This window comes from Cannabis sativa, chromosome 2, assembly GCF_029168945.1.
Source record: "Cannabis sativa cultivar Pink pepper isolate KNU-18-1 chromosome 2, ASM2916894v1, whole genome shotgun sequence".
NCBI lineage: Eukaryota > Viridiplantae > Streptophyta > Magnoliopsida > Rosales > Cannabaceae > Cannabis > Cannabis sativa.
This window is the reverse complement of record NC_083602.1, coordinates 26,018,628-26,044,022: the sequence shown is the minus strand read 5'-3', so window position 1 is coordinate 26,044,022 and position 25,395 is coordinate 26,018,628. Positions and strand designations below refer to the sequence as shown.

Here is a 25,395-nt window from a genome sequence, read left to right as displayed (position 1 = left end):
TTACAATTTTCGAAATTTTATATTTTTTATATAATGATTTTTGAAAATTAAATTAAAGTTGAAAATTAACTTTGGACCAACTTTAAATTAATTAATTTTCATTATTAAAATATATGGATTAAAATAAATGATTAATTAAAGATACATTATTTTAAATAATGAGCTTTAATCAAGAGATATTCGATCTTCATTATTGGTCTTACAATAGTTAAATGTTTTCAATATAATCTCGAGACGCTAGACTTCGTCCCCCTTATGGATGTTATTTGTTGAAAGCATTTAACACCGTAAGATCTCATATGATAAGTGTTTTGTAAGTTTTTGTCTCTATTAAACTCTCCCCTACGGTGACTACTTAGAGATAAACTTACAGAACATGAAACAATGGTGGAAGCTCATAAAATGAGAATAACCTTGACTCTCGCCTACTGGGACAACGTTGAATTCTCATTTTGATCGAATAAAAGGTTCTTAAAATGGTATCCATTTTAGATGAGCTGACTACTCTATTTAACTAATGTTATCTTTGACTCTCGCCTACTGGGACACTGTATTTCATTATGTTGGAAACCTTAGAAAATAATAAATATGTTCAGTTTTTAGTATTTTTGCAAACATATCTGATTACTTGTTATTTTATGAACTTGTGTATGAATTTATTACACCAAATGATTTACTTATGTTTATTGATATTTGTAGTGTCAAAAATGTACAACCCACATCCCAACACTCATCTAGAATATGCCTTTAGAAATGAACTCGAAGGTGTGAAGAAGACTCCTGGTGAGAGTAACAGTTCACACTTGCTCATGATGAACATGAAATTCCAGAAAGCAGCTAAGCTGGGAATCGTTCAATCTGAAGAGCAAAGAGTTCATGGCTCCGACAATCCTACTACTTCAAGCTCAGTTGAGAAGAATAGAGAAAGTGATTCCACTTCCTCATATTATCCTTCCCAACAGATTGAACCAGCAATAAGAACAATCCAAAAACAGTTAAGCAATGATGCTTTAGTTTTTGAATCATGTGTTTTAGAGAATGATAAATCCATCTGGATTCTTGATTTTGGATCTACAAACCATGTTAGTTGTTCATTGCAATTGCTTGAAAACTGGAATTATTTGAAATCCGGAGAGTTAAATCTTAAAGTTGGTAATGGGAAAATGGTGTTGGTTAAAGCTAGAGGAAAAGCCAAACTCAAGTTTCAGAACAAAATTTTGGAATTAGACAATGTCTTATTCATTCCAAATTTCAGTAGAAACTTGATTTCTGTTTCATGCTTACAATTGCAACAATCCAAATTAGATTTTTCGAGTTCTGGTTCTACCATTTCTCAAAATGACATTCAAATTTGTGTTGCATCTATGGAACAGGGGCTTTGTGTTCTAAGACCAGATGAACCATTTGCGCTTCATAACGAACTGTTTAAAGTAGCTAAACCTAGAAACCATAAAAAGCAAAAGATCGATAATGAAGATGAAACATATCTATGGCACTTACGTCTTGGTCATATAGGCTATGATAGACTTCACAGATTAGCCAAAGGTAGTCCATTGAAAAACGTCACCTTAGGTGAATTACCAGTTTGTGAATCTTGCCTAGAAGGTAAAATGACAAAACGTTCTTTCTCTATAAAGGGAGAGCGTGCCAAGGAACCACTAGGCATAGTACATTTAGATCTTTGTGGACCACTGAATGTCAAAGCTAGAGGTGGTTATGAGTACTTTTTCACTTTCATTGACGATTACTCTAGATATGGTCAAATTTACCTTATGCATAAGAAATCTAAAACGTTTGAAAAGTTTCAAGAATTTCTAGCGTTGGCTCAAAACCAATTGGGTAAAACCTTAAAGATCTTGCAAACTGATAGGGGTGGAGAATATATGGATATGCAGTTCAAAGATCATTTAATTGAACTTGGCATTGAATCCCAATTGATTTCCCCTAGCACTCCGTAGCAAAATGGAGTTGCAGAAAGAAGAAATCGCACGCTTTTGGAAACGGTTAGGTACATGCTTAGCTACTCAACTATACCTGCGTCCTTCTAGGGATATGCAATTATGGAATGGTCGTACACCTATTTTACGCCATTATAGAATCTGGGGGTGCCCTGCTCATGTCTTAAGAAAGAAAGATGGCAAACTTGAAAAGCGAACTGAGGTTTGCATGTTTGTTGGAAATTCTAAAGAGACTAGGGGTGGACTATTTTATAGTCGCAAGGATGATAAAGTGTTTGTTTCCACAAACGCCACTTTCCTTGAAGATGACTATATTAAGAATTTCAAACCACGAAGCAAAGTAGTATTGGAGGAAATACTTTCAGATATAACTCCTTTTGATGTTCCATCCTCTTCTACTCAAGTAGAGGATTATCCCACTTCCTCGGTTGAGCCTTTACAAGTTGATACAACCGAGAAATCTACCACTGATGTTCCTGTTTAGAAGATCACCGCTCCTCGTCGTAGTGGGAGGGTTTCTACTAAACCATCTCGTTATAGCTTGGATGGTGAAATTAATATGGTCGTTGGTGACGGTATTGATGACGATCCATTAACCTATAAACAAGCAATGGCAAGTCCCGAACAGAAACAATGGTCAGCCGACATGGATTTAGAAATGGGTTCCATGAAAAAGAAAAAAGTTTGGGAATATGTAGATGCACCCGATGACTATCGTCCTATCGTATGTAAGTGGGTCTACAAGAAGAAAAGAGGCGCTGGAGGCGATGTCGAAACTTTTAAAGCTAGACTGGTCGCCAAGGGTTATACCCAAAGAGAAGGAGTGGACTATGAGGAAACTTTTAGTCCGATCGCCATGCTCAAATCCATCTGAATTCTTCTCTCCATTGCAGCCGCTTTCGATTATGAAATCTGGCAAATGGATGTCAAGACAGCTTTCCTTAACGGAATTCTTGAAGAGACCATCTATATGGAGCAACCAGAAGGCTATGTTCTTCCAAGGGAGAAAAAGAAAGTTTGCAAACTCAATAGGTCCATTTATGGGCTTAGGCAAGCTTCTCGCTCCTGGAACAAAAGGTTTGATGAAATCATCAAGACCTACGACTTTCTTCAGAGTGAAGATGAACCTTGTGTTTACCAACTCAAAGAAAACCAAGTGGTAGTCTTCCTGGTCCTTTATGTTGATGACATATTGATAATTGGCAACAATATCAAGAAAATGACTGACATCAAGGAATGGCTTGACACTCAATTCTTGATGAAAGATTTGGATGAAGCTGCCTATGTTCTCGGTATTCAGATTATCAGAAACTGGAAGAATAGATCCCTTGCCTCTCTCAAATAACTTACATAGATAAGATTTCAGAGAGATTCTCAATGACCAACACCAAAGGGGCAACACTGCCTTCTAGATTTGGTATCCGTCTATCTAAGGAACAGTGTTCCACAGATCCTTAAGAGATAGGGGACATGAGAAGGGTTCCTTATGCTTCAGCAGTTGGGAGTCTAATGTATGCAATGCTATGCACTAGACCTGACATCTGTTATGCAGTAGGAATTGTGAGCAGGTATCAGACAAATCCAGGACAGGAACATTGGAATGCTGTTAAGCATATCTTGAAGTACTTGAAACGTACAAGGCAATTCGTGTTAGTCTACAAGGGTGGTGCTTTGAATCCCATAGGCTATACCGATTCAAATTTCTAGGCATTTCTTGATGACAGGAAATCTACATTTGGGATGGTGTTTACTCTTGGGGGTGCATTAGTGGTTTGGAGAAGTGCTAAGCAAACATCAATTTCAAACTCTACCATGGAGGTAGAATACATAGCTGCTGCAGAGGCTGCTAAAGAACTTGTCTGGCTTAGAAAGTTCTTCACAGGACTCGGTGTTGTTCCTGGAATGGAAAAACCACTGGTTTTGCTTTGTGATAACACTAGAGCCATAGCCAACAGTAAAGAGCCTTGAAGCCACAAGAGAAGCAAGCATATAGAAAGGAAATACCGTATCATCAGAGAATATGTGGCCAGAGGGGATGTATTGGTGGAGAAAGTGGACACAGAGGACAACCCAACCGATCCATTCACCAAAGTCTTGGCAGGAACTGCATTTGAAAAGCACCATCAGAATCTAGGATTAATTGAAATGTACTGATTGTTTTATATTAGTGCAAGTGGGAGTTTGTTGGGCTTTATGTCCTAAATAAAACTCTATTTCAATGTTAGCTCTATCATTTCAATATCAATAAAGAGACAGAAGTATTTTCATCACTTATTTAATGTGTCATTTGGTTCATGTTATCATTTATGTGTTTATTTGATTTATAAATTCATTAAAATCCTTATCACATTTATGTTCTTGATTATTGTGTCGTCAGCACAGTGGAAAGTAACCAAGATTATGTGATTAAATATATATTCTTAGATTTATCAGTACAAAGGGTTTAATTGATATGATAATCTACAACATAGTTTACTTGCACCTTGGATAAGTGCTATGTCCTTTCCAGGGCATTGGTTAAAGTAAAGCTTGGGTTGGATGCATGGAGTATGCATTGGAAGGGACCGATATTGAACTTTGAATTAGATATGATAAATTTACCATAATATCTATTCAATTCAATATCACCTAGTTAATCCTAGATCAAATGACCTTAATCCTGACATGGTTAGGTTCGATCTCAAGAGTATTATACATGTTCTTTGATTTGTTAGTTAAGCCTACTTTTTGGTCAGGGTGATACGTACATTTTGGGAACATGGTAGTGCAATTGAGTGGGAGTGCTAAACATAGATATGGAATCTATAGCTTCTATCAGGACATAGAAGTGAAATGATGATTTCCTTCGAGCTTGGCTAAACAGAGATAAATGGTTGAGTACTCATTTCAGTGATTATGTTTATTTCACTGACATATCATTTATAGGTGGCTAAGTATTTTAAGGATAAAATACATTGAAGGGTGTAACGGTAAATTAATCCCTATACAATGTAAATCATCTATAGAGGATCATTGATTATTGGGATTATAACAATGGATAACTAATAGCGTATCTATATCGTGAAACATATAGAGCGTTCTATATAACTGAGAGTGCAATTCCAAGTTCTATGGTGGATGCAACAGGGAATTAATAAGTCAGTGAATTTACTTGGTAAATTCCAGATCTACTTATTGGAAGCTTAGATATATAGGCCCATGGTCCCCATACTAGTTGAGACAATACTACTTGTAAGACTCAGTTAATTGATTTTAATTAATCAATTATAATTCTAAAATTAGACTACGTCTAGGTTATGAATTTTTCACTAAGCAAGGGCTAAATTATGAAGAAAGAGTTTCTAGCGTTAATTTGTTAATTAAGAGACTTCGTTGAGTCTAATTAATAAATATATTAAATAACAATATTATTTAATAATTAATTTTTAGTTATTAAATAATTAGTTTTGGCATTTAAGTGGTTAAATTAGAAAATTGGCATTTTTGAGAAAATAAGTTGGAAAAATGACAAAATGGCAAAATTGTAAAATGGGGCCCAATAACAATCCATGGCCGGCCACTTCACAAGGGATTTGCTACTTTATTTTTCTATTATTTTAATGCTAATTAAATCTAACCTAACCCTAAGTGGTTTTCTATAAATAGGTAGTGATGGCTTAAGGGAAAAGATGATGGATCTCATTCCTTCAGTAAAAATTTCAAGCCTCTTCTCACTACCCTAGCCGAAACCTCTCTCTCTCTTCCTCTCTTCTAAACCGAACCCTGTAGTGAAAGAGTGAGTGCCCACACACATCAAGTGGTACTCAATCATAGTGTGTAAGGCTGTGAAGAATCCGGTTTCAAGAGAAGGAGATTTAGACTCAGATTTTGGTGATACTCTACTACAGAAAGGATACAAGGGTTAGAGATCTGAGTGAAATGAGACATTATATTCCGCTGCAACCACTGTAAGGTTCCTGATACTTTATATGTGTTTATTTCATATCGTTTTAGAAGTTCATATTTAGGATGTTAATAACATACTTGTTAGTAAATCTAGATCCTGGTAAAATAATTCCAACATTCATATATGTTTAAAATTTTATATATACTAACAAGTTATAAATACTATTGGATAGTTAAACATAAATAAAAAAAAATAAAAGATACTATTAGGCAATCAAATACTAGGTAAAATAAAATTATACTAATTTTTTATGTTAAAGACTAATTTATTAGATATGTAGCTGTAATATCCCAAAAATTAATACAGTATTTAATAGGACATATTTTTATTAAATATTTAATTATTTTGGTAATGAAGTAAGATTATGATCTTACTTAGGGTAATTAGTGAGGATTTATTAAATGATTACATTAAGCGTAATTTATTAATTGCGAATATTATATTGGGATATGTGGGTATCGAGGATACCATTTTTGAAATAAAAATATTTTTTCGGGCCCGGAGATTGTGGAAAGTTGACGATGTGGTCAGAAATGTCACGACATTAATGGATGAATTATTTTGTGGGTATTCGAACTAGTTTAGAATTTTTAGAATGTCTGTTTAATGGATTATTAAAATTACTATAATGCCCCTAGGTTTTTTTTAAAAAAAAAGTTTAAGTTTTTGAGGGGTAGGTTAGTCTTTTACAAGCTACATTTTTTTTATCCCCTTTGACTTTTGGTGGGCTGACCTTTAATTTTTTTTTATATAAAAAAAAAAAAACCTATATATGGAGTTAACTTAGAAGCTAAGGTATTTTCAAAGCTTCTTCTTCTCTTCTTTTCCTTCGTGCAAGCCAAACCAGCTAGCTTGAGGGTTTCTCTTCAACCATTTCTTTCATGTTCAAGCTGAATCTAATCCCAAGTTAACCTAGAGGTGAATTGAGGACCCGAGATTGTCGAGCATCGTTCCACTCAGGTCGGACTGCACGCTTGAGTTCTGAATTAAGGTAAGAAAAGTGATATGGACCATTTATGGTTAAATAATTAACGATTGTGATTGGTATAGTCTTGATTATAATGAAGGTCCTATTTATGTGTTTCTTATGCCTCGGCTGTGATCGAGGGTTAGAAACGGTCATATGAATAATTACTCTTGAAACCGGAGATAGGTTTCTTACTTATCGTTTGCTTTATCGGGCAACGATAGTGACATATGAAGCTCGTGGATAACTAGTGGTAAGGGTTACAAACGGTCAATACCGTTATGAATAATTACTCTTGAAGCCGCGAATAGGTTTCTTACTTATCGTTTGCTTTATCGGGCAACGATAGTGACATATGCAGCTCGTGAATAACGAGTGATAAGGGTTAGAAACGGTCATTACCGTTATGATAATTACTCTTGAAACCGTGGATAGGTTTCTTACTTATCATTTAATTTATCAGGCAACGATAGTGACATATGCAGCTCATGGTTAACGAGTGGTAAGGGTGCTTAATGAATTACCGAGATTGTGTGATTACAAGTATGAAATTGTATAAGTATGTTAGTGTGTGATGTATTATATTTAAGTTTATTCTGTTATAGTTAGATTAATTGGATTTAATAATGTTTATGGATTTATTCATTTTTCTTGCTGAGTCTCTGTGACTCACGGGTGCTAAATGGTGCAGGTAAAGGGAAAGGCAAAATTGGACAGCCATGAGTTTGAGGTCTCTACAGCAGTGTACATATCAGTCGTGGTGTCTTGGCTTCAGAGAAGCAGGATCAATCATTTTTCTATGATTGAAAATGTAACCTACCTTTGTAATAATGTAATAGCAGTTTTATAACTAGTTGTAACTATTTTGAAAACAGGGGACCCCGTAGTTACTATTACTTATCTTTGTTTATAAAGAAGTTTCATATGTCTGTTTTTAATTATCAAAAATTTAATTACCCACATTTTAGTATATTTATATAGTATATAAAATGAGAATTTTATAAAAGCACACACACGTGGTGTCTCTGTTGATCAGGGCGTTACAGTAGTAATATCATATATATTCAAACAAAACCATAATAATAATAAAAATAAATTTTAAGAATGTTGTTACTTGTTATTATAGGAGAAATTATGGAATGCAATTGAAAATAAGGTATATTGATAAATATTGTATGTATTTGTGTCATCTTATAAATTCCCGTAAACTTTTGTAGTATAATAATAAGCACAGACAATCTAAACCCAACTCAACTCCCATGCCCATTACACTATTAGTGTTTCCCCAATGCATGCGCTCATTTTTTTTTTTTTCGAATAATTACATAAGGCATTATTTTTTATAAAAAAAAATTATATTTTTATGTTTAAATAATTTTTTTTACATTATTTTTACAGTTTTTTATAGAAACAACACGAAAATAATAAAAAAAGACATAAAAGTAACATGAAAATAATCAAAACAACAACAAAAAATAACATACAAATAACAACAAATTAACAAGAGTACAACATAAAAAGACCGTATTTTCAGTAAATAAAATAAAAAAATCATAAAAATATTTAAAATTTGGTGAGACCGTATTTTTGTATTTTTTGTTGGTTTTGTGTATTTGTGAAATAATCCATTTTTTTTCATAAAACGTATTTTCAAATTGAAAGCAAGAAAAAACAAATAAGAGGGATATTTACAAAAATATGAGAAAAATGCAAGTTTTGATGCATATCGCATAAAAATTTAAGTGTACAAAATATGACATTTTTTCTAAAAAAAAAAAAACTTAAAAATATAGAAAAAATCATTATATATAAGGAGAAATGCTATAAAAAACTTTAAAATTGTGTTTTTTATTAAAAAAAAATATTGGAATAAAAAAAAATATGTCAAGTGAAGTTTTTTTTTTTAATTTTTTTTTATAGAAACTGAACATTTCATTTTGCTTCTCTTTAAAATTGTGTTTTTTTTCTTTTTTTTTTCTTTTTTAAAAATAAAATACTTGAATAAAAAAAATGATGTCAAATGAAGTAATTTTTTTTTTTTAGAGAAATTGAAGCAATACTATAATAATTTTATTAAGACAATAAATTAATAAACCAATTAATTCTATATAATCAAAAACTTGTTAAACATATAAATACAATAAAAATTTAAAAAGAAATAATTACATAAGGCACTATTTTTTGTAATATATTTATATTTTTACGTTCAAAGAATTTTTTTTACATTTTTACAGTTTTCTAAAAAATAACACGAAAACAACATAAAATCAACAAGAAAACTACATAAAAGTAACATGAAAATAACATCAAAATAACAACAAAAAATAACATACAGATAACAAAAAATCAACAACAAATTAACAAGATTACAACATAAAAAGACCGTATTTTCTGTAAATAAAATAAAAAAATCGTAAAAATATTTAAAATTCCGTTAAACCGTATTTTTGTAATTTTTTTGTTGTTTTTATGTTTTTGTGAAATAACCCCATTTAAAAAAGTGTCCAAGCCCATAAAATGTGGGCAAACATAATTGGGTTAAGTTGAAAAATACCACTTTTATTAATCAATTAATCAAATTTACCTCTAATTTTATATTTAATTGAAACATACCTCTTTTTATATGTATTGTACCTAAAATACCCTCACATAAGAGAGTCACATTGAGAGTATCTTGAAGTGACAGGGGTAAAATTGGTACAATGTTTAAAAAAAGAGGTAAAAATGATAGACTTTAAAAAAGAGAGTAAAAATAAAAGAGGACAATATAAAAACAGTATAGAGTGTAATTTTCTCAACATAATTCTCCTATATTTTTTTAAAAGAAGTTTAAAAATTCAATAGTGAGTGTAATTTATTAAAGGACCCATTTTGTATTAAACTAGTCTCGGCTCATTATTTTTCTCAGTCTTGATTGGGCCTAATACCTTTTAACGTGTTATATTACAATTGATACAATTAAATATAGGGTCTCATATAATTTAATAAAATAATTGTTGTAGAATATTGTTAACTAATCGTAAAAATGTCACCTCTAAATAGTGATAAGTATTAATAGTATTTTATAGCCATGCTCATATTTAAATGGAAAAATAATTAGGGAATTTTTTTTTTATATATACATTTTATTTGCAATTTTAATCAAATAGATGAATAGTCATGATATCATCTATTAAGTAAGTCATCTTGTGTGCCTACACTAGTGTAGATTTTTGTTGTTAAGTTTGTAACTTATGAAATGGTACATTATTCAAGACAATACTATATTTATGGTTTGGAACATATGATATGGGGGAATGTTAAACACTATTGTTGTATATATATTTTTAAGTACTGTCAAGAGTAAAGATTTAAATTGAATATAAATATATATAAATCTAAACAATTTTATATGATATGCATGTTATGCATAATTAGAATTGACTCGTTGAAATGGAGTATAATCACTACATAATTAGATATAGAAATAATAATAATTAATTTCATAGTTCAGAGTTATAAATTTTTTATTCTTGTGACTTTAGTACTGAATTTAGTGACATCTCTCTAAATTATTGTAGAAAACTCATTTATCATGTAAGATTTAGGAGTAAAGAGTGCGAATTTGGCCCAAAAAAAAAGGGAACTTTTCAATAATATACATTATTTATAAATTATTTACAATAATAACGTTACCTAAAATAATTGAAACAATTAACGGTGACACCTCAGCATAAATAACCAAAACCATAAATTAAACATGCCTCATGTCTAAACCATTTTTATCAACTAAATAAGAAAAGAAATTAAACCTGACAACTCACATTCTCCCATATCAATCCTTATTGGTATCATCAGTAATTATGTTATTTTTTCTTTACATATTTCAAAACTATTTAAGAAACTAATAAATTACAAGTAAAAAAATTCACATAACATTTTAATTAAATTTATAGACATTTAAGTTATCAATAAATTATTTTAAAGTTACAGTATGATACCATAATGTTACTTAAAATATATTTTTAACAACTATAATTTTGTTCTTTTCAAAAAAAAAAAAATAATAAAATAAAATAAATAACTATAATTTTGTTATAAATATTAAACACATCATTACTCAGTTTCGCTTAAAAATATATATTATTGTAATCTACTCTTCAATATGAACATTTCAAAATGTGAAAAATATATGTTTTTTTGCTATTTCTAGAATCAAAAAAACCATTAGATTACTCATGATATCAATCATAGATTTATTAATTTGTTATTTTATAGACACACATTGTGTTTGAAATAAAAAATAAATTATTGTTACAATATATGAAAAATAGACTAATAAATTTATTGGCGTATGTTTGATTATAGTTTACTGTGTATTGAAAAAAATAAAATGTAGTTCTAACAAATAGAATCTACTAAGTTTATTGGCATATATAATGGTAAACTATATGAAATGAACTGAATTATTATTCCAATAATATACGAAAAGAAAAATAAAATTTATTTCAATATGCTAAAATAAACTAATAGATTTATTAGCATATACGATAATAGACTATACGAAAAGGTTACTGTGTAAACAAAGAATGAAAATATATTTTAATATGTCAAAATAAACTAAAAAGTTTATTTAGCATATATGAGTATAAGCATATATGCCAAATAAACTTATGAGCAAGGAATTTCATCATATTTAAATCTTTGACAAGTGCATATATTCTTATCCAAGTTTACTATATAAGACATGTTACAGTCATAGTCATGTACTTTGTATACAATTAAATTTGATGTCTCAACTTGAAAAAAAAAATAGACTAATTAGTTTGTTATTTTATAGGCACACATTGTGCTTGAAACAAAAAATGAATTGTTGTTCCAATATACACGAAAAATAAACTAATGGGTTTCTTGGCGAATATCATTATGTTTGATTATAGTTTATTCTGTATTGGAAAAAAAAAAATATTGTTCCCCCAACAAACGATAACTAGTAGGTTTATTAACATATATAATTGTAGGCTATATGAAATGAAATAAATTGTTGTTCCAATATACAAAAGAAAAATAAAATTTGTTTTAATATGCAAAAATAAACTAATAGATTTATTAGCATAACTATAATAGTATGTTTTCTGTATGAATTACTTTGTATGATCTATGTTTCTTTTATATATCAGTTTTGTAAACCAATATCATGAATATATTCAATATTTAGTTTGAAAATAAAAAGAAAATTATAAACACCATTAATAATTAAGCATATCAGCTTTTAAAAATGTTGATTGTGAACATCTAACTTGATATATAGGCAACAAAAAATAATAAAATTTTAAGGCATGCTATTATCAACTAATCAATAACTTTAACGTATGCTTAGTATCTTGAAAAGTAAAATTGGGTAACAATAGAAAATTATGTTTGGAAATTATTAAAGTTATATTAACAAAATTATATTATTTTAAAAAGTTTATTAATTATTATTTTTGTTTCGTAAACTAATCAGTTTGTATATTAATGTATTTTAAAATACATCTAGTTTACAATATTATATTAATATCATATATATATCAGATATATGAAAGGTAACTAATTAGTAACTTATTTATGAAATGTCACTTTTTTTTTTCATTTAATGTGTATAAAATTGTTTTATATGTATATTTGAATTATGTGTAAACTAATTATTTTGTATAATCGTGTAACTCTTAATCTCAAATACCAGTATAGCCAAAATTATTTATTTTAAAACGACAGAAGAAAAAGAAAAAAAAATAATGGATACACTTTACACAAAAAGAACTCAAGACCAACAAAAAGCCTTTAAGCTGAGATCAATTAAGAGAGAGAAGGAATATACTCTCGTGTGTGTGTTATAACTTGAAACTCAATACTTTAATCTACTACGTAATATATAGTTATATATTTTTGAAATTACGTTATATTTTTTTGACTAACGACATTTCTGTAAATTAGATCATAATTTAGTGTGTAGATATAATTTTCCCAAAAAAAAATTAAGAGAACCGTTCATTATCCCCTTAATTAAATCAATTTTGAAAAAAAAAAAAACATGTAAATAGAAATGACAAAAACACTTATAAAGCTTAATTTTATATGTGCAACTTTTCTTGGCAATTTCCTAAGACATGTGTCACAAAATAGTTGGTAGTATTAATTAATTGAGAAGGAGAAATAATGAGTCATAAGTAGTCAATGGAGAAAAGTCGGTTGTTAAAATGTAATATTGGAAGGAGTTAATTGAGTGATAATATGGACATTTCTAGAGTACACACCCTTAAATTAGATGTACTAGTGTGACCGTTTAATATGACAATATTATTGGTTGTAGTGTTAAGGTACATAGTATTTATGTAGGGTGAAAAACATATAATGAAAATTACTATTTTTATAGTTATATTTTTTCTTCAAAAGCTGAATCTGAACGGACCCATTAACTTCACTGCAATCAACCAACAAGAATTTAAAATATTTTCTTCTTCTTCTTCAATTCCTAAACTGAGAAGAAGACTCATTGTTCCTGCCAATTATTCATACAGGCTTTGTTCATTCCCATACAATAAAATTATATCTTTATTTTTCCTTTTCAATACTTTTTTCAAAATCTTTATTTTTCCCTTTTAATATTTTTTTCAAATTGATCTTCCTTTTATGACCAAAAACTTAACAGTAGGATAGAAAAGGAAGAAACAATGAATTTGTAGTTTTTCTTAATTATTATTTTTATGTTGTAAAAATTTAATGGGTACCTTTACTAATCTATCAAATTAAATTGACTTACCACATAAATCACTCAAAAAATTAACTCATTCAGTAATTCGAATAAAGTTCTTTAATTTAATTTCATTGACAGAGGTTTATAATGGAATAACTTCAAATGGATATTTAATGGTTTCAAAAAAAAACTACAATCAATTAAAAAAAAGGCATTTAAAATTATTTTAAAAAAATAAGAATACGTGGCTTAATTCAAATAAAATTTATTGGAAACACCAGTGCACTTCTTTTATAGAAAGGGATAATCCCCTACAACACACTATACTTCTTATTATGTACACAATAGTATTTATAACCAATCAAAGCACACCAAATAAGAAGTATTAGAGTATCCGTAATTAGGGTCTCCACCCTAGAATTTCTCTAGATTTTTAATTTAAATTTGGAACGTATGAAATAAGGAATATAAATTTAAGACTGTATTATTATATAATAATTCTTGTAACTACTGTCAATGGTTGTCTTTAGCTTTTATGGAGTATTGGGTAAAATTTTTAAAATTGCCTTTTTATTAAAAAATAAAATAGAATGAAATTCAAATAACTTTTAAAAAAAATAACTTTTAAAAAAAATATTTTTCTAGAAAAATATTTGGTTGAGGCCTTATGGGTTAATGTTAAAAAAAGTAAAAAAAAATTACTATTATGATATGTGTAAAAATTTGAGATAAAATGAATGAGATTTTATCTCAAAATTAAATAGCAATAGCCTACTTTTCTTATATATAGTAATTTATTTCAACATATTAGCAATGTGAGACTAACTCTAATATACATTCCTCACGTCAAATGGAGGTTAAAAGGGAAAAGGCCCACAATGGATCACAAGCGGTTCTAATATTATGTTAGAATTTAGAATAAGGTAAATGTAATTCTATCTCAAAACTAATTGGCAATGAGAGGAGTAGCCCACTAACTCTAATAGGAAGCCACTTAGGTTGAGGGGCTTTGGGCAATGATTTTGGCCCCTACCTTAAAGACGACCCTATTTTTTAGTAAATACAATTTATTATTTTCAATAATCTCACCAAAAATGTGGAATTTATTGTTTGCTCTACTTTGTCACGCTATTCATCTTTCCCAATCATTTTTCTCATAACAAAGTGTTCTAACTTCAAAAATAACTATACGTGTGAGTGTTTTACTTATCTTCATAAATAATATATATCACTGATATATATATTACTGATATGAGGTGTTATAGTTCAATATTTTGACATAATAATAATTAATCAGTATATATTTGTGTAATGCAATAATATAATTTGGAACAAGTGAAATAGGGTAAACTTTCAATTGGTAAAAAATAAATGAAATGCAGTTATTAGAAATGAATTAGATAGACCCAAAATTTGAGTAAATCATCCCCTTAATTAAATCAAATTTGGTGCAAAAATTTTTAAATAGAGAAAATAGAGCCCATAGGAAAAGTCTATAGCAAATAAACATAAATACTGTTTTATAAATACGAATCAAAAGTGTTATCATATTCGATACAAAATAATCTGAAGAAATAGCTAAAATACTAATAATAATATATTCAATTATATATGTGCAACTTAATTTTAAACCTATCACAAAATAATTGGCAGTATTTATTCTGAAGGAGAAAAATGAGTAGTTTTATAGAAGAGGAGTGCTAGGGAAACTCTCTTTTGTACTCTTTTTTACACTCTCTTCCTAATAATTAAGTGACATGTGTAACTTTCTAAAATTATGTTTAAAAATAGTTACAATTATGCCCTCATTTAATTGTTATTAATGATAATTAAAATGAGTCATCTCATTTACTTTTTTTTTTTTTAAAAAACTAATAATTAATTTATTTATTTTTACTGATAATTAAAATGTCTGATTTATTTTTTTAGATAATAAAATAACTTAATTAAATTGTATTTTTTTAATTAAAATTTCGTTTTTTTAATAGATAATATGTATCACAATGAATTATTCTATTAATTTCTTTTATAATAAATATTGGCTATTTACTTTATAAAAAATGGAAAAATATATTTTTTTCATAAATTTTGCACTATTTTTTTTTATTATTTTTCTTTCTTTTTTTTTTTTTACTTCGTATCATTCTTTAGAAAAAAAAAAAAATCGTGTTTTTCATTTTTTTACATTCCTTTAAATTGTTTTCAAATTTTTCTCTAATTGAATATGTATATATATAATATATGTTTTTTTTTGCCTATTCATGAAAAGATTTTTTTTTTTTACTTAAAAAAATAAAACAAAAGGAAATCGATGTAACATATACTATTGAGTATTGACTAGGCATAATTATATTAGTTTATTTTTTTTTCTTTTATTGTTTCTTTATATATATAACAAATATGAAATACAATAATTTAAAGAATGATACATTATGAAAAAGAAAAACTAATGTAAATTTTGTTGAAAAAAAAAGAGTTAGTATTTTTTATTTTTATATAATAACATAAAATATTACATTTTTATTATAAAAAAGAAATAAAAAAAAAGATGCATAGTAGTACATAGTATTTAGTAAAAAAAATATGAGAAATTAATAAAATAGTCAAAAAAAAAAATAAACAAGTAAATAAGATAACACATTTTAATTATGAATGAAAAGTAAAAAGGGTATAATTGTAACTATTTTTCAACATACTTTAGAAAGTTACACATGTCACTCAATTCACTACTACAATCTAAGCCTTTAGCTTCCCTTTTTTCAATCTAATTTATAAAAAGGGAAGCTAAAGGGGGTGAAAATATCTGCATTGACATTTAGAGGCGGGTTTTTGGTAAAAACCGTAGGTATAGAGTGTATATATATCTATGCCGTCGGTTGGGGGTTGAGAAAAATCAGGGTTTTTTTATATAACCCTATGGCGTCGGTTATTAGGTATTAACCGACGCCATAGGTGCCACCTTTATTCGACACGTGGCACCTATGGCGTCGGTTAATACCTAATAACCGACGCCATGTGGTTATAAATCGTAGTCGTCCGCTTCGTCTTCCTCACTTCCTCATTTCACACCTTGTTGAGCACGAAGAACAGCCACCCACAAGAAATTTCCCCAAACCCACGAAAAAACCCTCGCCAACCACCACTAAAACAACCTCATTCTCCCTCATTTCTTAACCATTTTACCCCATTTTTGTCTTAAAATCTTCTATTTTCTATACCTAAACCTATACTGTAAAAAAGTTTAGTTTTTTTCCCCTCTATATACCAAACCAAACCTATTACAAAGAAAGGTGGTGGGTATAACTCCGGCCACCGATTTTAGCGGAGAAAACGTTGAGTCTCAACGTCCATTAAGGTATAAATATGCTTTCTATTCATTTTATTTATGTACATTGGTATTATTTCGTTTTTGTAAATTTTTTTAGAATTTTTTTATTTTATTAATATTATATTGTGTGTGTTCTAGAGGTGGTCGGATTTTTGTAGCATTTTATCGCCGGATTGCGTTTATAAGGTAAATATTTATTAACTTGATATATAATATATATGTATATATTTTGTGTTTTATTATTGAATATGTGTTTATATATATCTTGTGTGTATATACTATTTGTGTATTTTGTGTATTTGTATTGTATATATATTTGTTGTGAATGAGAATGAGAGGTAGTAGGAATTTAATTAGTTTAGAGATAAAGTTTTTAAAATAATGGTAGTGTGAATATATAATTGATTATATATGTATATATATTTATATGTTATTTTTTAAAAAATTAACTATTGAAATTAGTAACTAGTTAGTAACTTGCTACTTTGTTTAATAACTAGTAAGTAATTTAATAATTAAAATTTTAAATTGGTTGTATATTGCATTATGTTATTGGTTGTGTTGATCGAATTTGCAATAGGTATATCCATCCACTAACCTTTTGTTAGTATAAATAATTATCAATGCATGCTTAGTTGAGTTTGAATATCTTAAATATTCATCCGTAGTGAAGTAGGTTCTGCGAATACATGTACTGCGGTCGGATGGGTGGATAAATTTTGTATTGTTTATGTTAGTTTCTTTGTTCTGTATTGTTATATTTGTTTTGTTTGTTACTTTAGGCACTTTTAAAATTTTTGGGAACGTCCTACCATTACGGTCGTTATGCTGCCAAAATTTCAGTAGAGTTTGGATCAAATTTTATTATAAAAAACATAAATGTTAAAGGAAAAGTACATAACATAAATAACTAGGTTATTACTCGCTAGTTGTAAGAAATTAGGTGACATAACACATTCATATTTGACTCAAAACATGTTCGTGTTAGTAGGTCTTTATATTTGACTCAAAACATGTTCGTGAAATTAGGTGACATTTGTTTTGTTTGTTACTTTAGGCACTTGTCTTGTATAATCTAATTGATGTGTCTATGCATTTATTATACTTAGTAGGTCTTTATATTTGACTCATAACATGTTCGTGTTAGTACCATGATTATCAATGTCAAAGTTCATATTTGAAAGGTTCTCAAATTTTGTTTATTAATGGTATTAGGAAAATGTTATTAATAGATTTAAATTTTTTGGAAACGTTCAATTATAGCCGTTATGCTGACGAAATTTTGGTAGAATTAGGATAATATTTGATTTTCGTTTCTCTTAAACTTGGTTGTTAGGATTTTATCGGAAGTGACTTTATCGGAAGTCAAGTACATAATTTTTGGTATAAGGTATGTTTTCTTTAACTTACTTTTGTAAGAATATTTTTTATATATATTTAGATAATCCTTAAATACTTAGAGTAATTTTCGAATAATATTAATACATAGGATAGATATTGTTGAGTGTTAATGATGGATATAGTAAGCTAAAAAAAACATAAATATTGGGATAATATACTAATTATTATACAAAACATAACTTAAAAAATTATAAAAATAATAATAATATACTAGAAAAATACAAACCCATATTATAAAATTTAAATGTATAGAAATATTAAATTACATAAAAATTAAAATATTACACATTATTTTATTATTCAATAAACTAATTATTATACAAAACATAACTTAAAAAATTATAAAAATAATAATAATATACTAGAAAAATACAACCCCCTATTATAAAATTTAAATGTATAAAAATATTAAATTACATAAAAATTAAAATATTACACATTATTTTATTATTCAATAAACTAATTAAAACATAACTTAAAAAATTATAAAAATAATAATAATATACTAGAAAAATACAAACCCATATTATAAAATTTAAATGTATAAAAATATTAAATTACATAAAAATTAAAATATTACACATTATTTTATTATTCAATAAACTAATTATTATACAAAACATAACTTAAAAAATTATAAAAATAATAATAATATACTAGAAAAATACAACCCCCTATTATAAAATTTAAATGTATAAAAATATTAAATTACATAAAAATTAAAATATTACACATTATTTTATTATTCAATAAACTAATTAAAACATAACTTAAAAAATTATAAAAATAATAATAATATACTAGAAAAATACAAACCCATATTATAAAATTTAAATGTATAAAAATATTAAATTACATAAAAATTAAAATATTACACATTATTTTAATATTCAATATACTAATTATTATATAAAACATAACTTAAAAAATTATAAAAATGATACTAAAATACTAGAATACAAACACATATTAATTATAAAATATAAAATATTAATAAAAAAATACCTAATATACAAACATATAAAGCAATGTAAATTTGTATTTATTTAACTTTTTAATTTAATTTTATTTATGCTTTAATTTAATTTAATTAATAATACAAAAATAAATTTAGATTTTTAATAAATGTAAAAAAATATATTAATGAAAGCTGAAAAAAATTTAGGAAACCCCTATGGAGTCGGTTATTTTATAAAAACCGACGCCATATGTACCCCTATGGCGTCGGTTATTTAATAATAACCGACGCCATAGGGGTCCTATGGCGTCGGTTATTTCATAATAACCGACGCCATAGGGGTACATATGGCGTCGGTTTTTATAAACCCTTTAGCGTCGCCCTGATCAGCGTCGGTAGCGAATTTCGCGAAAACCGACGCTGAAAGGGCTTAAAAACCGCCTCTAAAGGGGGTTTTTGTAGTAGTGATTAGAAAGAGAGTGTAAAAGAGAGTGCAAAAGAGAGTTTGCCTAGCACTCCTCTTTATAGAAATATGTTATTGTTATCTATCTATTATTTAATTTAAGTGTGTTGGACTCATGAATAAGGCTTGCATGTGCCTATATATTAATTAATATATATGGTTCTAACTAGTACTGAAAGCATATGTAAGATTTAAAAGAATTTATTAAGTGATTTGAGTGATAGTGTAGACTTTTGGTTGTTATGTTTGGAACGTATAAAAGGGGCAAAAATTAACCATCAAGACTTTTCTTAATAAAAAATAAAAGAATGATAAATGAAAGAATTGAGTGGTTGTAATAATATACTACCTACTCATGCAGTGTAGTAGTCAGTCATATATAAACAAATTCAAATCTCAAATCTGCAACTGCAAACCCAAATTAGTCTACTCACCAAAAATGAAGAATCATTTGCCCTTCCTCACTCTTATGTTTAGCTTCATAATGATCATGATCATGTGTTGTTGCTATGTTACTCTACAACAACATACTCTTAACAACTCTTTCATTAGTTCCCCTCCATCGAGATGCTTCCCTTGTTAGAATATTTTATATGGACTTACATAAACAAGTGTTGCTCATAGAGTGTTAATATTAATATATGTGGATAACTATATGCATGGTATAATGCCGATTATGTAATTAGGATCATAATGGGATGGTCGGTTTTATTATCTTCATTTGAGGCACATGGAAGCACCCAAATGATTATAAATTGGCCCATTAAATTATAGTCTACCACCACTAGCATTTTAAACCCAAAAACTATGTCCACTCTACCCCTAGGGTAAATTAGTATACATATATATATATATGTGTGTAATTTTAGTGGAATAGGTATATATATGGGTGATATGGTGGTAAAAGTTTTACAAGGAGATATTTTCCATAAGCTCTCTTAATGCTTAGAAGATGTTGTGGTGAATCAAGGAGACTCAAAATTAAAGAATGCACAATATTAAGGTATATTTATTATTATTCAATGCCCTAAATAAAATGATTGATCTTGGATGTTTTTTGAGTATTATTGTGTTCATTATTATTGATAATAGTATGCTCATTGTATAGTAATTTTAACATCCCTCACATAAACTCTGCTTTGTTGCAACTAAAGTAAGAGTTTGTCTTTGAAAAAAGTTTTGTTGATGATCCAAATTCTTACCTGAAGATGGAGTTTTGGAGGGAAGGAGAAGATTGCTGTGAGTGGGATGGTGTCAGGTGCAGCACCAAAACTGGGCAACTTATAGGCCTTGATCTCAATTAAAGTTGACTTCAAGGGCCTTTGCGTTCCAATAGCAGCCTCTTCACCTTACGTCGACTTGTGAGACTCAACCTTGCAAACAACTACTTCAGTTATTCCAAGATTACATCAAGCTTTGCTCTTCTTTCGAGGTTAACCCATCTAAACCTCTCTTACTCCAATTTTATTGGTAAGGTCCCTTCTAAAATTACTTTATTGTCCAATATGATTTCTCTTGATCTCTCTGGTAATGAGATGAGTCTCAGTCTTTCATATAGTATGACAATAAAACTTGTCCAAAACATGACCAAGTTAGAAGAACTTCACTTGGGTAGTGTAGATCTTTCTTCACCACTACCTAAATCCATTGCAAATCTATCCTCCTTGATATCTCTATCTCTTAAACATTCTAATCTGTATGGTGAATTTCCACAAAATATTTTTCATCTACGAAATATTCAAGTCATTGATGTGTCATCCAATGATAACCTCCGTGGTTTTCTTCCAATTAATTTTAGTTCTTATAGTAAACTAAAGTCATTGAATCTTCATTCCAGTAGTTTCTCTGGAAGACTAACCCATTCCATTAGTAATCTCATGTTCTTAAGTAATTTAGATCTCTCTGGCTGTGCATTTTCAGGGACTATTCCATCAACTGTATTCATAATGCCTAGTTTACAATTTCTAGGTCTTAGAGAGAATCAATTTACAGGCCCACTAACCATTCCATCTTCACTTAAAAAAATTTCATGTCTCTCATCTCTTGACGTGGGTGACAACAACTTTAATGGTAAAATTCCATCAATTTTGTTCCAAATCCCTAGTTTAAAATTCTAAATCTTGAATATAATCAGTTTGTGGGTCCTTTGACCATCCTAAATATCTTATTGTCATCCCAATTGAAGAGTCTTTGGTTGGGTGGGAACAAGCTAACAGAACAAATTCCAAGCTCAATTTTTGAAATGAAAAAACTGGAAGTGGTCTTACTCAATGAAAATTACTTTAGTGGCACAATAGAGATGCACATGTTCTCATAGTTGAGGCAACTTCGATGTCTTTCTCTTTCACATAACAATCTATCTGTAATGACAAACACAACAACAAATTCCACTCTAATCTTCAAACTTAACTATTTGAATTTGGCTTCATGAAACATTACAGAATTTCCTAAGTTTCTAAAAACCCAAAATGAGCTGGAATATTTAGATCTTTCCGACAAAAAAATTAAAGGAAAGGTTCCCAAATGGTTCTTCACCATAGGGGCAGAGACCTTACATTCATTAAACATGTCTACAAATTTCATCATTCGTTGGGAAGAAGTGTTGAAAATGCTTTCGCAAAAAGTGTTGGAATTTCTGGATTTAAGCTACAACAAATTTTGAGACCCATTACCAACTGTTCTACCATTTCTTATAGATGAGTTGTACATTTCGAATAACAACATCAGGGAGAAATTAATCCATTGTTCTGTAACATTACTAGTCTAATAGTTCTAGATTTGTCCAATAACAACTTCAATGGTGAGATTCTTCCATGTTTGGATTCCATTAGCTCCCTTCAATGGTTGAAATTGTCTAACAACAAATTTGAGGGCTCTATTCCATTGTCTCTTGGGAATTTGACTCAACTTTCTTATTTGGATCTCTCTAAAAATAGGCTTTCTGGAAGAATCCCTCAGCTGGGAAGTAGCTCAATGTTCTGCACTTTAAGCAATCTCGGAGTTCTTGATGTCTCAAATAATCAGCTAACTGGCTCTATTCCACAATGCTTGGGTAGTTTCAGCCAACATCTTCAAGTGTTGAACATGAAAGAGAACAATTTTAGTGGAGAGATGCCTCAGATATATGGAAGCAAACTAATTACGCTAGACCTTAGTCATAATCAGCTAGAAAGGAATGGTTCCACAATTTATTGGGGATCTTTAGTCATTGATTGTTCTGAATCTATCAAGTAACAATTTTGAAGGCCACATTCCACAATCAGTTGAGAATATGATACAACTTGAATCATTGGACTTGTCCAACAATAAGCTCTCTAGAAGAATCCCTCAAGAATTGGGGAATCTCACACTTCTTGCTTATCTCAACCTTAGTAATAATCAACTTACAGGGATGATACCACAAGGCACACAGATGAGTACATTCTCAAAATCTTTGTTTAATGGAAATGTTGAGTTATGTGGTTTGCCATTGTCAGAGTGTGAAGACAGTAATGATGAGATGCCAAGTACGACACTTGATCATGAATCTAAATTTTGGAGTGGTTTTGGTTGGAAAGCAGTGGCTATAGGATATGCATGTAGTTTTCTTGGTGGAGTGTTGGGTGGATATCTCTTCATTTCCAAGAAATAGACAAAGGTATCATAATAATTTATGTGACATATCTATAACATTGCTTCATGTTACTAGGACTTATCCTTTTATAATGTTTATTTTGATGAAGCTGATCAATATTAGAATTATTGATTTGTTATGCAGGAGTGAGTGAATAAAGGGAGCTTCACATAGGAATGATTTGATTTGATTTGATGATGTTATATGAAGTGTACCCATTTTGGACCTTTATCTTACTCTTTCGCTATGTTGCAATTAATATTTATCTCTCGTTTGTTAATCTACCTTTCAACTCTGGTTTGTTGTTCACATATACATTATATATATATGTTATTCTTGTCATTTTTGGTTACTTAGTTATATGAGAAAGTCCTCTATTCTCTCGTTTAAAGTTTAAATAACAAGATCATAACATGATTATGAATTCTATTGAAAACCTCTGACCAAAATTGATATCAGGGTGTGTACTTGTCATGGATTGATTTTGTCTATTCCCTAAATAATTGTCATTTACTTGGGCTATAATCTTGGACAGAAATTAGAGAGCAAGCTATGCATCTAAGGTTTAGAGAGCAAACTACTGTTCAATTCTCTTTACATTTATTTTGTTTAACGGTCTTATGACTCCACACACTACTTCTAACAAATACTCATGCTAGGAGACAGAACTACATCTGGGCTTGATCCCTGAGAAAAGGTATGTAGGCAGCTCTACCGAGTACAGCCCCCCTCTCTTATCATAACCATTTGTTCCTCTTTTTAAGAATGACATTCAGTCAAAAAGTACATGAGGAAGTTTGAGAAAGTTGTACAGAATTGGATGACGAAGATAAGTTAAGAAGGACAGAGGACATCTTCAATCCCCTTTTGTTATGCCTCTCCAAAAAGCATATAAATAGTCTCCGAAGCTTTAGTATTACCATCTTCAGCAAGTGAGGGGTTTGTACAGAATTGAGGGTAAGTTGAGAAAGAATGTACGCATGCCTTTTGAAGAAGCATGATAAAAAGTCTTTGAAGCTTTATTAGTACCATCTCGAGTGACAGCGATAATACTATGATAATACTATGATGAGGCTTATTACTTGGACTGTAAGTCTTAAAGAGCTAGTAAGTTGTGTTAATGTATGAGAAAGTTGTACATGTACAGACTTGTAATCATGATTCTGATTCTAACATAGTTGAAAAACTTGGAACTGGATATAATATAGGTCATACTCTAAATTTTGAATGGTATTGGCCAAACCAAACCAATATAGTATAATTTTTTGATGTTCTGTATTTTCGTACATTTCTTTTGTTTACTTAATATTTCTAAAAAATGATCACATTGCACTTCTTCTCACCATTTTAATACTAATAATGAATCAATAAATAGGCACTCTACAACAGAAAAATATTCAGAAATTAGTATCATAATTAACAACTAAGAAACCAATTCAAGCAATAATAATAACATAACAAATATAGAAAGATTTATTAGTGTTCATGGGATTCTCATTGAAGCACAATCTCTAAATTTATTCTACAGTTCACACTGATAATTTTTAGTGCCAAATTTAGTGACAAATCTATATATTATTTCTTGATTTCTTTCAAACACCCACTTGAAGGCAATAATTCTTTTTTATTTCTTAGTTTATATATCAACTAAACAAAACCCAAGTCTCATTCATGGCTAATTAAAGATTGTTCTTCTTTGCTTCCATATTATATTATAGCTGTTAGGCTCTTGAGCTCTACTTTGAGTTTGTCACACATAAGAATGATACACATTTTTCTCATACAAATTCTTCAACTTCATATATTACTATTTCATCTTTCAAGCTCTGCTCTGCTACAAGGACAACAGTCTTCTCTGTTTGATTTATTTAAGTGTGTTTTTCACCCATCAATTAAGGTTTGTGGTTGTGACTTTTATGAAATGAAGTTATTTTTGATCATGTGTTGTTGCTCTGTTAGAACACAACTGCAATTAGTAAACTAATAACCAACTATATAAACAATATTAAGAATTACATTCATGTATGAGTTTTAAGAGATATGAGT

The 25,395-nt window shown here is 29.0% G+C and overlaps 1 protein-coding gene across 1 annotated transcript; it reads left to right on the top strand.

Annotated features, from left to right (window-relative positions):
* The first annotated feature begins 707 nt into the window (after nt 1-707).
* Nucleotides 708-23,367, top strand: LOC115719911 (LRR receptor-like serine/threonine-protein kinase FLS2). The gene is made up of 3 exons (XM_061109271.1): nt 708-908; nt 22,464-22,914; nt 22,982-23,367. Exons 1-3 carry the CDS (start codon nt 708-710, stop codon nt 23,365-23,367), a joined length of 1,038 nt encoding a protein of 345 aa, XP_060965254.1.
* The last annotated feature ends 2,028 nt before the right edge of the window (nt 23,368-25,395 follow it).